The sequence below is a fragment of the Equus caballus genome, chromosome 1, assembly GCF_041296265.1.
Source record: "Equus caballus isolate H_3958 breed thoroughbred chromosome 1, TB-T2T, whole genome shotgun sequence".
Lineage (NCBI taxonomy): Eukaryota > Metazoa > Chordata > Mammalia > Perissodactyla > Equidae > Equus > Equus caballus.
Window position 1 is genome coordinate 29,916,026 of NC_091684.1, and position 12,306 is coordinate 29,928,331.

Here is a 12,306-nt window from a genome sequence, read left to right on the forward strand (position 1 = left end):
GACCTCTCTCTCTCACACACCCACACTAAAGCCAGTACTCCTGAAAAAGAGGAAGCCTGGGGCAGGAGGAGAATGCGCAAGGTATAAAAGCTCTGTTTAAGGGAGAAAGCCCTAGAAAGACCCCGTGGGATGCCCATGCACTTGTCTCCAGTGGAGAGGAGCACAGAGGCTGCTTTCAGGCAGGTAGGTGTGTGCCTCAGGGAGGGAGGGATGCTGACATGTCGGGAGATGGCCAAATTAGGAGCCACCTGAAGGCTGGGCCACAGGGCTCCAAGGAAGGGAGGGAGAAAAGGCGAGGCCTCCGCACAGGTTGAGGTTTGTGAGGCCTCCCTTGTCTGGTGTTGTCAAGGTCAGCAGGTTCGGGTTCATCGAAGGGTCAGGATGGTTTGAATTACTGGCTCCGCGGCAACTCTGCTCTAAGGCTCGTGATCCAGGCCTAGCCCTCCCCCAACCCTCCTTGCCTTTCCACCCCCACGGGGCAGAATGGGGAGGGTCCCCTGAGAGCCCTACGGCCACCAGGGGCCTGAGGAAGGCAGGCAGGGGAGGGGTCCTTCCCTGGACTCCAGGGCTCCTTTTTGTGTAGCCAGGAATGGTCGGGGAGGCTGCTGGGACCCACTCCTCTAACAGACAGCAATCCTGGGTGTCCCCAGCCCCCCTTCTCTCCAAACCCCTTTTCCAAGGGGGCCTCCATGTCCCTGCCCCCCTGGCCTGCAGAGGAGGAGGCACCCAGGGAGGCGAGCCCGTGAGCAGCATGCCTGGGGGACAGCCTCAGCGCCCAGCTCCTCCCTCCTGCGTCCAGAGCCTGTGCTTGCTTAGGGGAGAAGGGCAGAGCTGAGGCAGCGGATTTCTCGCTTGGTGCCCTTGCCAGGTGGGGGAAGGAAAACGATGCCTACCTGCCATGGTAGGAAGGTAGTTGCCAAGTGGAAGACTAGGAGTTGAAGACATACTCTAACAAGATGGGCATGCACACACGTGTGCACAGGAGTGTACAGACGCGGGAGTGGGGAGGAGGACCACTGGGAAAGTTGTAATACTGTGTTCTCCCCACCCCAGTGTCCAGTGGTGGAGGACACATACGGCCGCCTCTACCGCGAATCTGTACGTTCTCTCCTGGGGGGTGGTGTCGACCTGTCTATTCTGACTTTTTGGAACTTCATGAAAAACAATACTGTTTCATGTTAAATCTCAACATACTTCCTCAAACAACTAAACATAATTCTTTATCCACAACAGCATGAACTGGTTGGGAAACTAAGGTGGTTAATGATTTGGCTGCAGCCTCTGATATAAACACAGGGATTTATGTATAGATTCATGCACCTGTGTCAGCTCCACACAGCATGGCTACACCCTGCTATGTCCCCACAGAAAAAAGTGAGTCCATGTGTGCACAGGGTCCGAGGCAAAGGTCTTCATAAAGCACGGACATAACCTATACCTACGTCTGTATAATGACATGGTCAGTATTCAACAGGCTCATGGCCAATATTACCCAGAGAGTTTGGCTAAAATATGCGATCCAACTAAGATAGAAAAATTCCTTCCTCGGGTATGAACGGTCTAATTTCCCAGGTTACTAGGAAGATATAATCGTAACAATGAATGTGTGTTCATAAGTGAACTTTTTTTTGGTGTCTTAGAGAACGCTGACCTTTGAACCTTAGTTCTTTCTTGGACTGGAGTGGACATTAGCCAAGTTTGGATATTTGTTGGAGAATGCACATAGGCTGAGCTTTGTTAATACTGTCAAACTCAGGCACTTGTCTAGACAGATGATTACCTTCAGGTAGATCTGGTTTCTGGACTTTCATATGACCTGCCTCATGAGGGGCAGTCTGGGACCCATGCTAGGTAGGATAGTATGTGTGAAATCACATGATTCCAGCAATGATCCACAGAGTTCCTCTCCTTAGAGAAATGCAAAGTCTGCTGGGCTTCCCTCTGCCAATATAGCATCTTCTTAAAGTGCCCAGCCAGGGCCTGGAGGAGAGTGAAAGCAGAAAGAGGATCTACGAGTCCCCACCCACCGTGTAAGCTCACTTCAGAGCTCTGAGAAGGGAATCGCATGGCTGGGTGGGTATGTGTGTGCACAGATTAGGTGGTGAACAGATGTAACTGTGCCCAAGTGCCGGGTTTACGTTAAGGAATCAGTGCAACCTCGTTTTATTTACCCAACATAGTGCAACCTCACCGTTGTCTTCTGGGCCCTCCTCAGCACCCCTCCCAGCTCCTTCAGGCTGAATCCTGTCCCACTAAAATGGTGTGTACTCAGCGAAACTTCCCCAAGCTCTTCCCATGCAGAGAATGCTCAGATCCCTCTCTGCTTCTGCCAGCCCCCTGCCTCTGGACCAACAGGCACCGTGGGCCTGAGAGAATCACGCTCTGGCTCCTGCCTCTGCCTCTACATGTCCGCCCATGCAAGGCTACCAAGGGGCGCTCACCTGCAGACTTCCCCCAGCAGCCTCCTCCAGGACCGCAGGCTGCACCCAAAGTCCCAGGGCCTGGCAGCTGGGCAGTGGCAGCCTCTCCTCTTCCCTGGGGTCCTCTTTGCCTGCCTTTTCTGACACCAGCACTCCTCCCGCTGTCCCTCCAGAAAGAGAGCGGGGAAGAGAGGACGGTGACCAGGGCACGCCTGGTTTACATTAATGAGATACACCAAGTGTAATCCAGCCATGGAGGCAGCCTACAAAAGGAGGCGATCGCGGGCGGCCAGGAGCAGAGCCGCTCAGGTAATTGGTTTATCTATCTGGAAGCAGGGGGAGCAATCTCAGCACAGACAGACTAGCAGTAAAGTCTCTTCCTTAAGGCTATTTCCTTTGTCTTTTCAATTGCTTGCACATCCATGTGAGAGAGGGAGAGAGTGTTAAAGAGAGAGGGAGAGGGAGAAATGTTAATTTGTGAATTAATGGCTTTTCTCAGCGGAATTGTAAATTCAAATGTCACCTCACACGGTGACACCACGGCTGGTCTGCTGAAGAAGCAATGATAAGATCCCCCACCTCCCTCGGTGCCCCTCCCTCCCCAAAGATAGCTGTGGAGTGGAACATGCTACTTTTAATTTGCAATAACAACACAACAGAGGTATGCGGTAATGACTGCCTTCTTCCACCCTCCTCCTGGCTTCCTTCCCCCCAGTCCAGTTGGCTCCCCATTTCCTCCCTCCCCACCTCTTTGCTCTTCTGAAGCAACACCTCACCTTGCCCTGGCTGCCCCCCACCCCACCCCAGCCAGGGCCTTATCACATGCTGGGGGTGGGGTGGCGCCTTTAGAATTGACGATGCTGCAACCCTCTCTTCTCCTTCAATAATCAGGGAATTAATGACCCTGAAGTTAAAGTGAGGCTGATACCGAGGCCCTGCCCAGCGTTGGGAAAAAGCCTTCATTGTTTTCAAGCAGGAGGCGGGCAGCAGTGAGGGAGATTCATGGATGGAGATTGAATATGCAATTTTCTTTCACCTTGCCAAGAGCTGCCCCTGGGCTCTGCCTGGCCTAAATTTTTCCTTTTACCATCTCTGCCTTATCCGGCCCTCCCACCTCCCTTCCATTCTTTCCAGAAAATTACCTTCAAAATTGATTTCCACTTTTACAAACAAATATAATGGGAACACAGGAAAAAACTTGGGCCGTGATGAATTAGGGCTGTCAGGTGCTTCCAGGTCTCCTTTGCTTTTGTTTTACTACCCGATCTGCTCTTTGTTTTTCCAAGGGCTGGAAAAAGTGCCCCCATCCACTGAGTGCCTGACCCTCCAGGCCCCCAAACCCAGCAGTGGCCCATGGCGGAAGTGATCTAGGCCCTAGACTCTGTTAGCCTCTTGGTTTCCCAGCCACCTCCTCCTCTTCCACTCTCTGGCCCTTAGGAACCCACTCTAGGAACAGTCTCTAACCCGCCCCCCCCAGCTATGTCCCCTGACCCCCACACCATGTTCCCTCTGGCCCCCATACCTCTTAAAGTCCAGACCAGATGCAAACCTCCACCTCCTCTAATGTGGGCAGGATCAGTGTATACCTCGACTAGAGCAAATAAGAGACAGACAGACACTAAGAGATCCTGAAAGACAGGCAGGTAGAAGACCAGGGGGCAAGACCACAAGATTGGGAGGCCAGGCTCCTCTTCAAAGAGCTGCGAGGGTTCCAGGTGGCACCTCTCACAGCCTGAGGGTGTAAGGGTTCCCAGCTCCCAGCTGCCTAGCCTTGGGCCCCAGGCCACCCCTGGAGGCAGGCTCAGAACAGCCCACCCATTTGCCAACAGAATGCAGGGTGATGCCTACGGGCCCTTTGGGCAAAACTCTATACGCACACCTGTGCTTCATGGACCCTTAACACTCTCAGGCCTGACTTAGAGCTCTCTCTGCTCACTGGCGTTGGTGGACGTGCACCTGCTCACATCTGATCATCTCTTCAAGTATGTACACTACCCAGAAAACTGCACGCCTGCCTAGCGCATGGCCTTCCACATCCCCTCTCACTCAAAGATCTCAGAATGGTAGAAAACTCACACACACCCGCATTTGCATAAACCAGGTAAAAAATTACAAACATACATTTCCCAAGGTAAATATATAAACTTGCATGTGAGAGCAGAAATGCACTGCAATAGATAGAGGGAGGGATGCCTCCAAGTTAGTACAGAAGGGCTCCTATATTTATTTATACACATCTAAAATGCTGGGGGATGATAAGAGATGACATGTGGCCCAACCAAAGACCCCAGAGCAAATGAGTAAGCAGAGGTGGGCAAGGGCCCTCCCAATCACACAGGGGAGGCTGACATCTTCCCCCCACCGCCCTGGTCCCATCCAGGTTAACTTATCCCAAGGTGAGCTTCCCCAGGCTGCCCTACTTAAAAGGAGCTGCACCAAGGTTAGGGAGCCTGTGCCCAAATAAGTTTCTTTCTGACACGACTTCATTTCCTCTTGAGACATAAACCTGCCAATTAGGCCTTCCTCCCCAAACACACAATGACCCATCTTCCAAGATGGAGTTGGCTCAACACTCTATAGCCATCATCTCATGTCCTCTCTATAGTCCCAATGAAGTGCTGTTACCACCTCCATTTTACAGAGAAGACTGAACCCATGAAGGTTAAGTGACTTGCCCAAGGCACTGAGATTGAAACCCGGCTGTGCCTCACTCCAGGGCCCACATCCTTCCCCACTGGGCCCCACTGCCCACCCGTGCTGCCCTCCATGGACTTCCTGCCGGCCTCCACCCTGAATCCTCCTTCCTGGTGGGGTCCTGCCTTCTCTTGCCTGCCGCCAGGGCTCCTAGACAGGGCAGGCGCTGCTCATTTCCACAGCCTAATCCCTCATTCGCTCCAAGTCCAACCTGAGCAGCACACTCCAGGACTTCTAGGAGGGAAACTAAGGAACTAAACCGCTTCTTCCAGTTACGGCTTCATCCAAAGCAGAAGGGAGCTATTAAAGGCAGCGAGAGGACTCAGCTGTTTGCAGCCGTACAACCTGCCCTGCCTGCAAACGCACAACTGCACCAGTTTGGCACCACTCAACTGCACAACTCATTGTGCACCTAATTAATGGAATGCAGAATCCCAGCCCCCTGCAATCCCACACATCAAAGGACGATACCAACACTCCTCCCCTCACACAGATCAACAGACTCACACCATATGACTTCATTTGGATTTTTGGACAAGTTATGTAATTGCTCTGTGCTTCAACAACACTGATGGACAGCAGTGCTTTGGGCTGCAGCCGAAAGCAACTGGGTGAAGGCAAAGGACTTTGGTTTTTCAACCTGAAAAAAAAAGACAAGAATCTCTATCCTCCAGCCACGTAAGCCAGGGCATGCAACATTCAGGGAAGTGGTGTCCCTTGAAAGGACCCTAATATACTCACCCGTAATTGTAGCCAAAAAGAGGTAAATATTTTAGCAGGGTACTGAATAGGGGTCTACCTTCTCAGACTGATGGACAGCCAGTCTTCTGGGTGCTTTGTGACAAAACTTCCTCATCTACCCCTCGTCTGTCACCTATCTCATTCTGGGAGTTCCTGGACTCCTGGAGGCAGGGGTGTCAGAGCTTCATCACTAGCACATTTTTCAAAGGAAAGTCTGGAGAGTTTTCCACACTTCCACAGGCCAAGGCATGAGAAGGCCTCTCAAGCAGGCTCCCAGTCACTGTCAGGTTCCTTTTTCCCCAGAGTCACAGCCGATAGGCCCGTTACTAATACCCCACGGATCTGAGCACTGCAGATACTAATAACGCTGTCCTTATTCCGAGTGCCAATGCCAATAATGCGTTGGGTATTATCACTGTGAACACCAATAACTGCCGCTGAGATAGTCTCCATAATGCCAGCACACGCTGCCGTGATTGTCCGCGCTAATGCCCACCACCGTGACATTGTTAGAGCTGAAGAATAGGCCGAACTGTACCCAGAGGCAGGAGCGGGAGCGGCTTCCTCGAGGACAGAGAGGCTCACAGCTTGTCCTCGGGGTGGGACATTTCTAGGTAGATGCCAGAGCATGGGGCCAAAGGAGGGCCAGCCTAGCCAGGGCAGCAGGGTCCTTCTGGAGGGAGACATGCCCCTCCACTCTCCAGAGGTCTAGTCTCCTGACATGTGTCCCATTCCCATCCCAGCACCCCTCAGTGCCCCAAGTCAGTTTTCTCTTGTGCCTGCAGCACTGGGCTGGTAGCTGAAGGACACACCTGAGTGTCTGTGCAGCCCATGCCCGAGGCTGCCTCCTGCAACCGGCCTGCCAGCTGCTCTGCTACCTTGGCCTGACTGCAGAGTTGGGCTACATCATCTTGACACATAATTATCTCCCCTATTCTTAATCATCTGAGCTGCTTCCTAATGCAAACAGGGCCTGGCTGCTTGGAGGCACCCAGAGTGGGGGAGGGGGAGGACGGCCTGTGAAAGGTCTGCCTTTGCTCTCGCCTTTCCTTTCCTCTCCCTTCCCACCTGGGTCCAATGGATCAAGTGTGTGTTGGGTGGGGTGTGGGGGGGGGAGGGCAGGTGGTTGCAGAGGGGGAGATCAGGGAGAACTGGCCTCCTTCATAGGTTCTGGCCTCCATCAGGGAAAGGACCGTTCCATCTGGTCTGGGGCTGGTGAAGAGGAGCAGGGAGTCAGAGCAAGAGAACCACATGCCCCTAAAAGAAGTTGGGCTTCTGATCCTTCTTGCCTCCTGGCTAGGCCTAGGAGGGAAGTGCTTAAGCAGTAAGAGGAAACTTACAGGCCCCCATTATCCTTCACCTAGAAAACTTCAACTGCCTCCCAAAAGGACTCCCCTCTGCCATCACCATCACCCTGCTGGAGGACGGTCTTCCCAAACCCAGCCCTGCTCTTTTCCCTTCCTGCGCAGACACTTTCAGTGGCTATCCATGCCTGCAGAAAAAAGTCTAACCTCCATATACGGTCCAGTCTTGGCCTGATCTCCTGTGACCCTAACCCATCGACTTAGCCTGACCTCCCATTACTTCCCCTCATGCCTTCATCCCAGCTAAAGTGCCCCTGTATTTTCTCACCACAGTACCTTTGGTCACAAGGCCAGTCTATCAGATAGAATTTCACACTACAACTGTCTTTGAACATGCCCCTCATCCATCCCTCAGGCCCTGCCCTCAAATTGCAGCCTTTCCTGGCAAGTTACCCCCTCCCCACTCTGAGCTCCCACAGCCTGCAGCACAAGCCTCGATCACAACGCAGATATCAGATGGGCCTTTCTGCTCTCTGGGCTCACATGTTTTACACGCCCCGCTAAAGGGTAAGCACCTAAAGGACAAGAATCATATCTTGTTCTGCTTTGGGATCCTGTAGCACCAAGCCTTTCTTGCAACTGATGCACAGGAAGGGTTCACGGAGTTGAATTGACTTGAAACAATGAATGTGACCAATTGCTCAGAGAGAAGAGCACTCTGTTCTGGGCCAGCCAGGCCCAACCCAGGGTGGCCACAGCCTCACGCCAGTGCCTCCTTACCCCTGGCCTCCCTTCATGGCCCATAGGAGCCCAGGAAGCAGAGGGCATGATTGGATGATTGGCCCCAACCACAGACCAATGGGGGAGAGCAGAGAGGAGATCCTGTGGCCTCCCCTGGCCCCTGGACATCTCACATTCTAAAAAATGCGGGTGGTGGTGGTTAAAGGAGAAACCCTTAGGGTCTGAGACAGAATCTTCCAAACCACTGAGGGTGCCAGGTGCTTGGCTAAGGCCTCAGTGTGGGAAACCCCCAGGGAGAATTGGGACTCAGGGCGTTTACCCAGCCTCCCCCTGCCTATCAGGGGCTGCCGCCAAAACAACCACAATGAAATTTAGTGAGTGGCAAAGGCCGTGGCAGCCAAATGGGTTTGGATATTTTGGAAGAAGGAGAAATAGAGCCAGACAAGCTGTTTTCCTGTGAAATGAGGCCATTAGGGCTTCTGGAAGGAGGCCAGCACCAGGTCATCACTGTCTTGCCAGACCCAGGCCTCTCCTACACTCTGTCCCTTCCGCTGGAGGCCAGGGCTCTCACACTCCCTTTTCCCTCAGCCTAGGCCCAGGGAATCTCAGCTTTGTCCCTTTTTTCTGTTCCTTACCCTCTAAAGCTGCCCCAATCAAGAGCTTGTCTATGCTTGGGATGACTATATGATTTATTGTCCAAACAGGACATTTTTAGGAGAAAGAGGAGATGCTGACTGGTCAAGATGCAGAGACAAAAGGCATACATTGGGATGTCCTGGGTTAATTAGATGTATGGTCACTCTCTTTATGCTTATCTTTAGAGGATTCTGTCTATTTCATGGGAGGTACCCTTAAAATCATATGCCTTCCTTAGACCAGGAGGTTACTGCTTCCCCAGCAGGGACCATGAGATTGGGGCAGGAAGCAGGCTCCAGACTGGTGTCTCCATTTGTCTGGGCCTGCCAGCCCTGTGCCCTGGCCTCATGCATCAGAAGAGAACCAGATGGTCACTAAGGGACCCCAAATATACATTTGAAAAACACCTTCTCCGAAGCTCATTGCCGCCACCCTCTCCTCTTACTTTCTTTCCCCTCTCCCCCTCCTCTCCACTCCCTTCTTCCTTTAACTCCACACCCAACAGTTGTCTGTACCTTGAGGAACTATAAGGAATGAGGGGAAAGGCCAGAGAGGAGGCTGAGTGGAGCCTCCTCCCATGGAGAAGAGTACAGAGGGCCCATGTCCAGCTCCCTGAGTGGTTATAAAGGGCATAACATCCATGTGTCACAGAGAAAGGACACTAGGGTCAGCTGTACATGGCATCACTCCCCATCTCCTGATGGGCTGGGATCAGGTGAGGACAAGGAAGGTTGGCCTTTCATTCTCGGGTCAGGGACCAGCTGTTCCCCTACCTCCAAAACCTTCCAAAGGTACAGGGTTCATGCTTCTCCTCCTGGCATCCCACTGGGATATTCAGGGTGAGTCCCAGAGGAAGATGAGGTAGTCAGGGCTGCTGAGCATATGGTGAAGCTGATGGCCCCACCAGCAGCCTGCCCCCCTCTCTCCAGGAGCCAGCAGGGCAGTGGGGGGACCTGGGCTTTGCTACTAAAACTGATCTCACAGCAGAGCAGCTGCGAGGCCAGGCCGAAACCGGAGCTCTGAGTCCAAGGACAAAGCATGCACAAGGGAAGCCAAGCCTCTTCCCTCCTCCCTACCTTCATCACGTTTCCTCTTCTCGCCGTTAGAGCGAGGGATCCCCAGGATCCCGTTGATGGAGTAGGATCCCACTGGATCATTGGAGGCGCTGGAAACAGGAGGGGAGGCCGTGCTGGGAACTGGACGAGAGTAAGGAGGAAATACCATCAGGAGAGCAGTTGTGAGTGCAGGCCAAAGCCCCAAGGCTCGGGCAGAGAGAAGCAGAGGGAGTAGGAGGGATGGGGAGCTCACATCCCCTTCATCCTCTGAGGTTTAGGGGAGTGGCATTGCTATATACAGTGCAGGGTATTCACTTCTGTCCAGCCCCAGGCTGAGTGGCAACCAGTCAACCCCAGGCCTTCTCTGCAGACCTATAGATTTGACTGGAGCCCTTGAACTCAATTCCCTGAAGATGGATGGAAACGCCAAAGCTGACTGAATCTAGAAAGCAACTCGGCAGTCCTGTAGAGAGAACAGCTCCTAGGATGCCTCCTTGCACAGCTCGTCCAATCTCTGGGGCCAGGCAAATCCTTCGAAACAAACCCCAGCTCACTGTCTCTCAGTCTCCTGGGCTGCGTCTTTATCAGTCCTGATTTAGAGTCTGCGGCTTTCTAAGATCTGTCTCTGATTCTCTAAGAGACACAAGAATGGTCCCCATAGTCCCCAAGAGTGTTTAGCTCCTCTTTCCCAGTTGCTTCTGGTCTTGGAATCACTTGAGAAGTTCCTAATTTCCCCCTCAGGGCACAGGCTAGTGAACACATTCACTCCATGGTGATCAACTCAGGTACAGCCCGGCCCAACCCTCCCTCCCAGCACACGCTGTAACCCAGGCCCTGTAAACAACAGCTCCTGCCAACTCCAGGAGGGCTGGGACCGGCCATTTCTACTTCCTGCTGGTCAAGAGAGAAGGGAACAGCTTCCAAGAGGCGAAGCAGGATAAGTTTAAACATAGCCCAGCTCCTCAAACCCCAGGCCTCATCTATGGCTGTAGCAGCACCATGCACCTTGGACCAAAGGGAAGACAGTATATGTGTGTGTGTGGGGGGGTGGCTGCAGGTGTTCTGGTAGACCTGGGTCATGTCTCTGAGAAGACATGAGCAAGGGTCAGTACATAAGGAGGTTGGAGAAAGGCAGAGAGTTACCAAGGGCATGAGAGAGACACAAAGAGATCAAGAGAGACAAACGAAGAGGAGGGAAAGAGAGAAACAGAGGAACAGGTCCAGAGCCGCACCTACAGAGAGAAGAAAAGAGAAAGGGATAGGCAGAGAGAGGAAGGAAAGGGAGAGAAGAAGCGGCGGCGGGGGGGGGGGGGGGGGCGGGAGGGGAGGGGAGAGACGGATAATTTTAAAATTAAGAAAATAAAAATGGAGTAAGAAGGTTGATATGAAAGAGGGCGGGGACAGGTAGAGAGAGAGAATCAGATAAAAACCAAAGCTAGGGAAGGAGAAAAAGAGCTAAAGGAAAAATACTGACTGAGAAAGAGAGGAGAGAGACAGAGAAAGAGAAAGAGAGAGGCGAGACACAGACTGACAAGGCGAAGCAGCTGTGAGATGCGGATGGAGGCAGAGAACCAAGCCTCTAGGGGCTCAGGGAGAGCACAGATTGGGTAAACGACCAGGTCTTGGACCTCAGAGAGGTGGGTGGTGGGCATTTCCCGGGGCTGGAGCTGAGTTTCCCAGGTCTCCTAGGTGGGGACCAGCTTCCCCCCTTCCCTGAGCCCTCTTACCAATGGTGTGGCCAGGGGCAGTCACTCCCGTCCCAGCCCCATCCGGCGTTGGGTGGAAAGGCTGCTGAACTTTGGTCCGGATGATCCTGCAACAGCATCGCAACAGCATCACACATGACATGCCCTCTCCTGCCCCAGCCAACTCCAGCCCAGCCCTGCAGAGGAACTCTTCCAAGCACCTCAGCTCCTTCCTCACCCCTCTGCTCCCTGCACCCCTGCCGCAAAGCATGAGCCTTCCCCGCTGTTGGCTCTGCGGATCCAGCGTAGCGCAGCTCTGGGGAGGCTGTCTGCATCCTGTCCTGCCGTGTGCGTTGTCTGAATTGCAGTGTGATTTTTGGTAGCAAGGATCGGGGCAGCAGAGCAAGTGGAGCACAGCATCCCTCCCCTTTCTGGGCGTGGGGACTGCCCTGGTGACTTGCTGTCCACCCTCGCCCCCTCAACCACACACATCTCCTCCTGGGAACAGGACTCCCTGGGTCTGGAGATTGTTTTGGAGCTGGCTTTCCGATTGGGACTGTATCACAGTCCTCCAGAGTTGAGGGAGGAGGCAAGATGTCCCCACTTCCTGTGCTAAAGAGAAGTAGCCAGGGAAAGCCTGGGTCACAGGTGACCTTTTGTCCCCAGGATTCCAACACATCACATGGTCTCCCCTTGCCAGGTGTGAGGCTCTGAACAACTTCTTGAGCCCATTTAGTGGTCTCAAACAAGTGAAAGCCCTGTCCAGCCCACTGGCCCGATGGCCTCCTTTTCTGAGGTCTCACTTGGACCACAGCTTCTTTACCAGCCTAAGTGACAAGCCTACTGTCCTCCCTGTTCACTCTTGGGGATGGGGGCCCAGACCAAACATCCCAGGGCTGGGGGTGAGCCTGTGTGCCAGTGATCCGGAGGACCCAGGGCTCAGTGATGCAAAAGACCAGCAACCCTGCAGCCAGGACCAAGGAACACGCTCCTCCACCCACTGGTCAAATTAGGTGCCCTTGGGAGCAAC

General features: G+C 53.4%; 1 protein-coding gene across 7 annotated transcripts in view; it reads right to left on the bottom strand.

Annotated features, from left to right (window-relative positions):
- PAX2 (paired box 2) overlaps positions 1 to 12,306 on the bottom strand; it is a 91,938-nt gene that overhangs the window by 36,228 nt on the left and 43,404 nt on the right. For 4 of the 7 annotated variants that reach the window (XM_023640850.2, XM_023640858.2, XM_023640845.2 and 1 more), the window contains exons 5-7: positions 11,319 to 11,404; positions 9,613 to 9,732; positions 3,943 to 4,011 (exon numbers count right to left, since the gene is read on the bottom strand). In XM_023640850.2, the coding sequence (XP_023496618.1) occupies positions 3,943 to 4,011; positions 9,613 to 9,732; positions 11,319 to 11,404 (275 nt within the window). The remainder of the gene's footprint in view (positions 1 to 3,942; positions 4,012 to 9,612; positions 9,733 to 11,318; positions 11,405 to 12,306) is intronic. The other 3 variants (XM_023640878.2, XM_023640863.2, XM_023640874.2) reach the window with 1 other exon arrangement.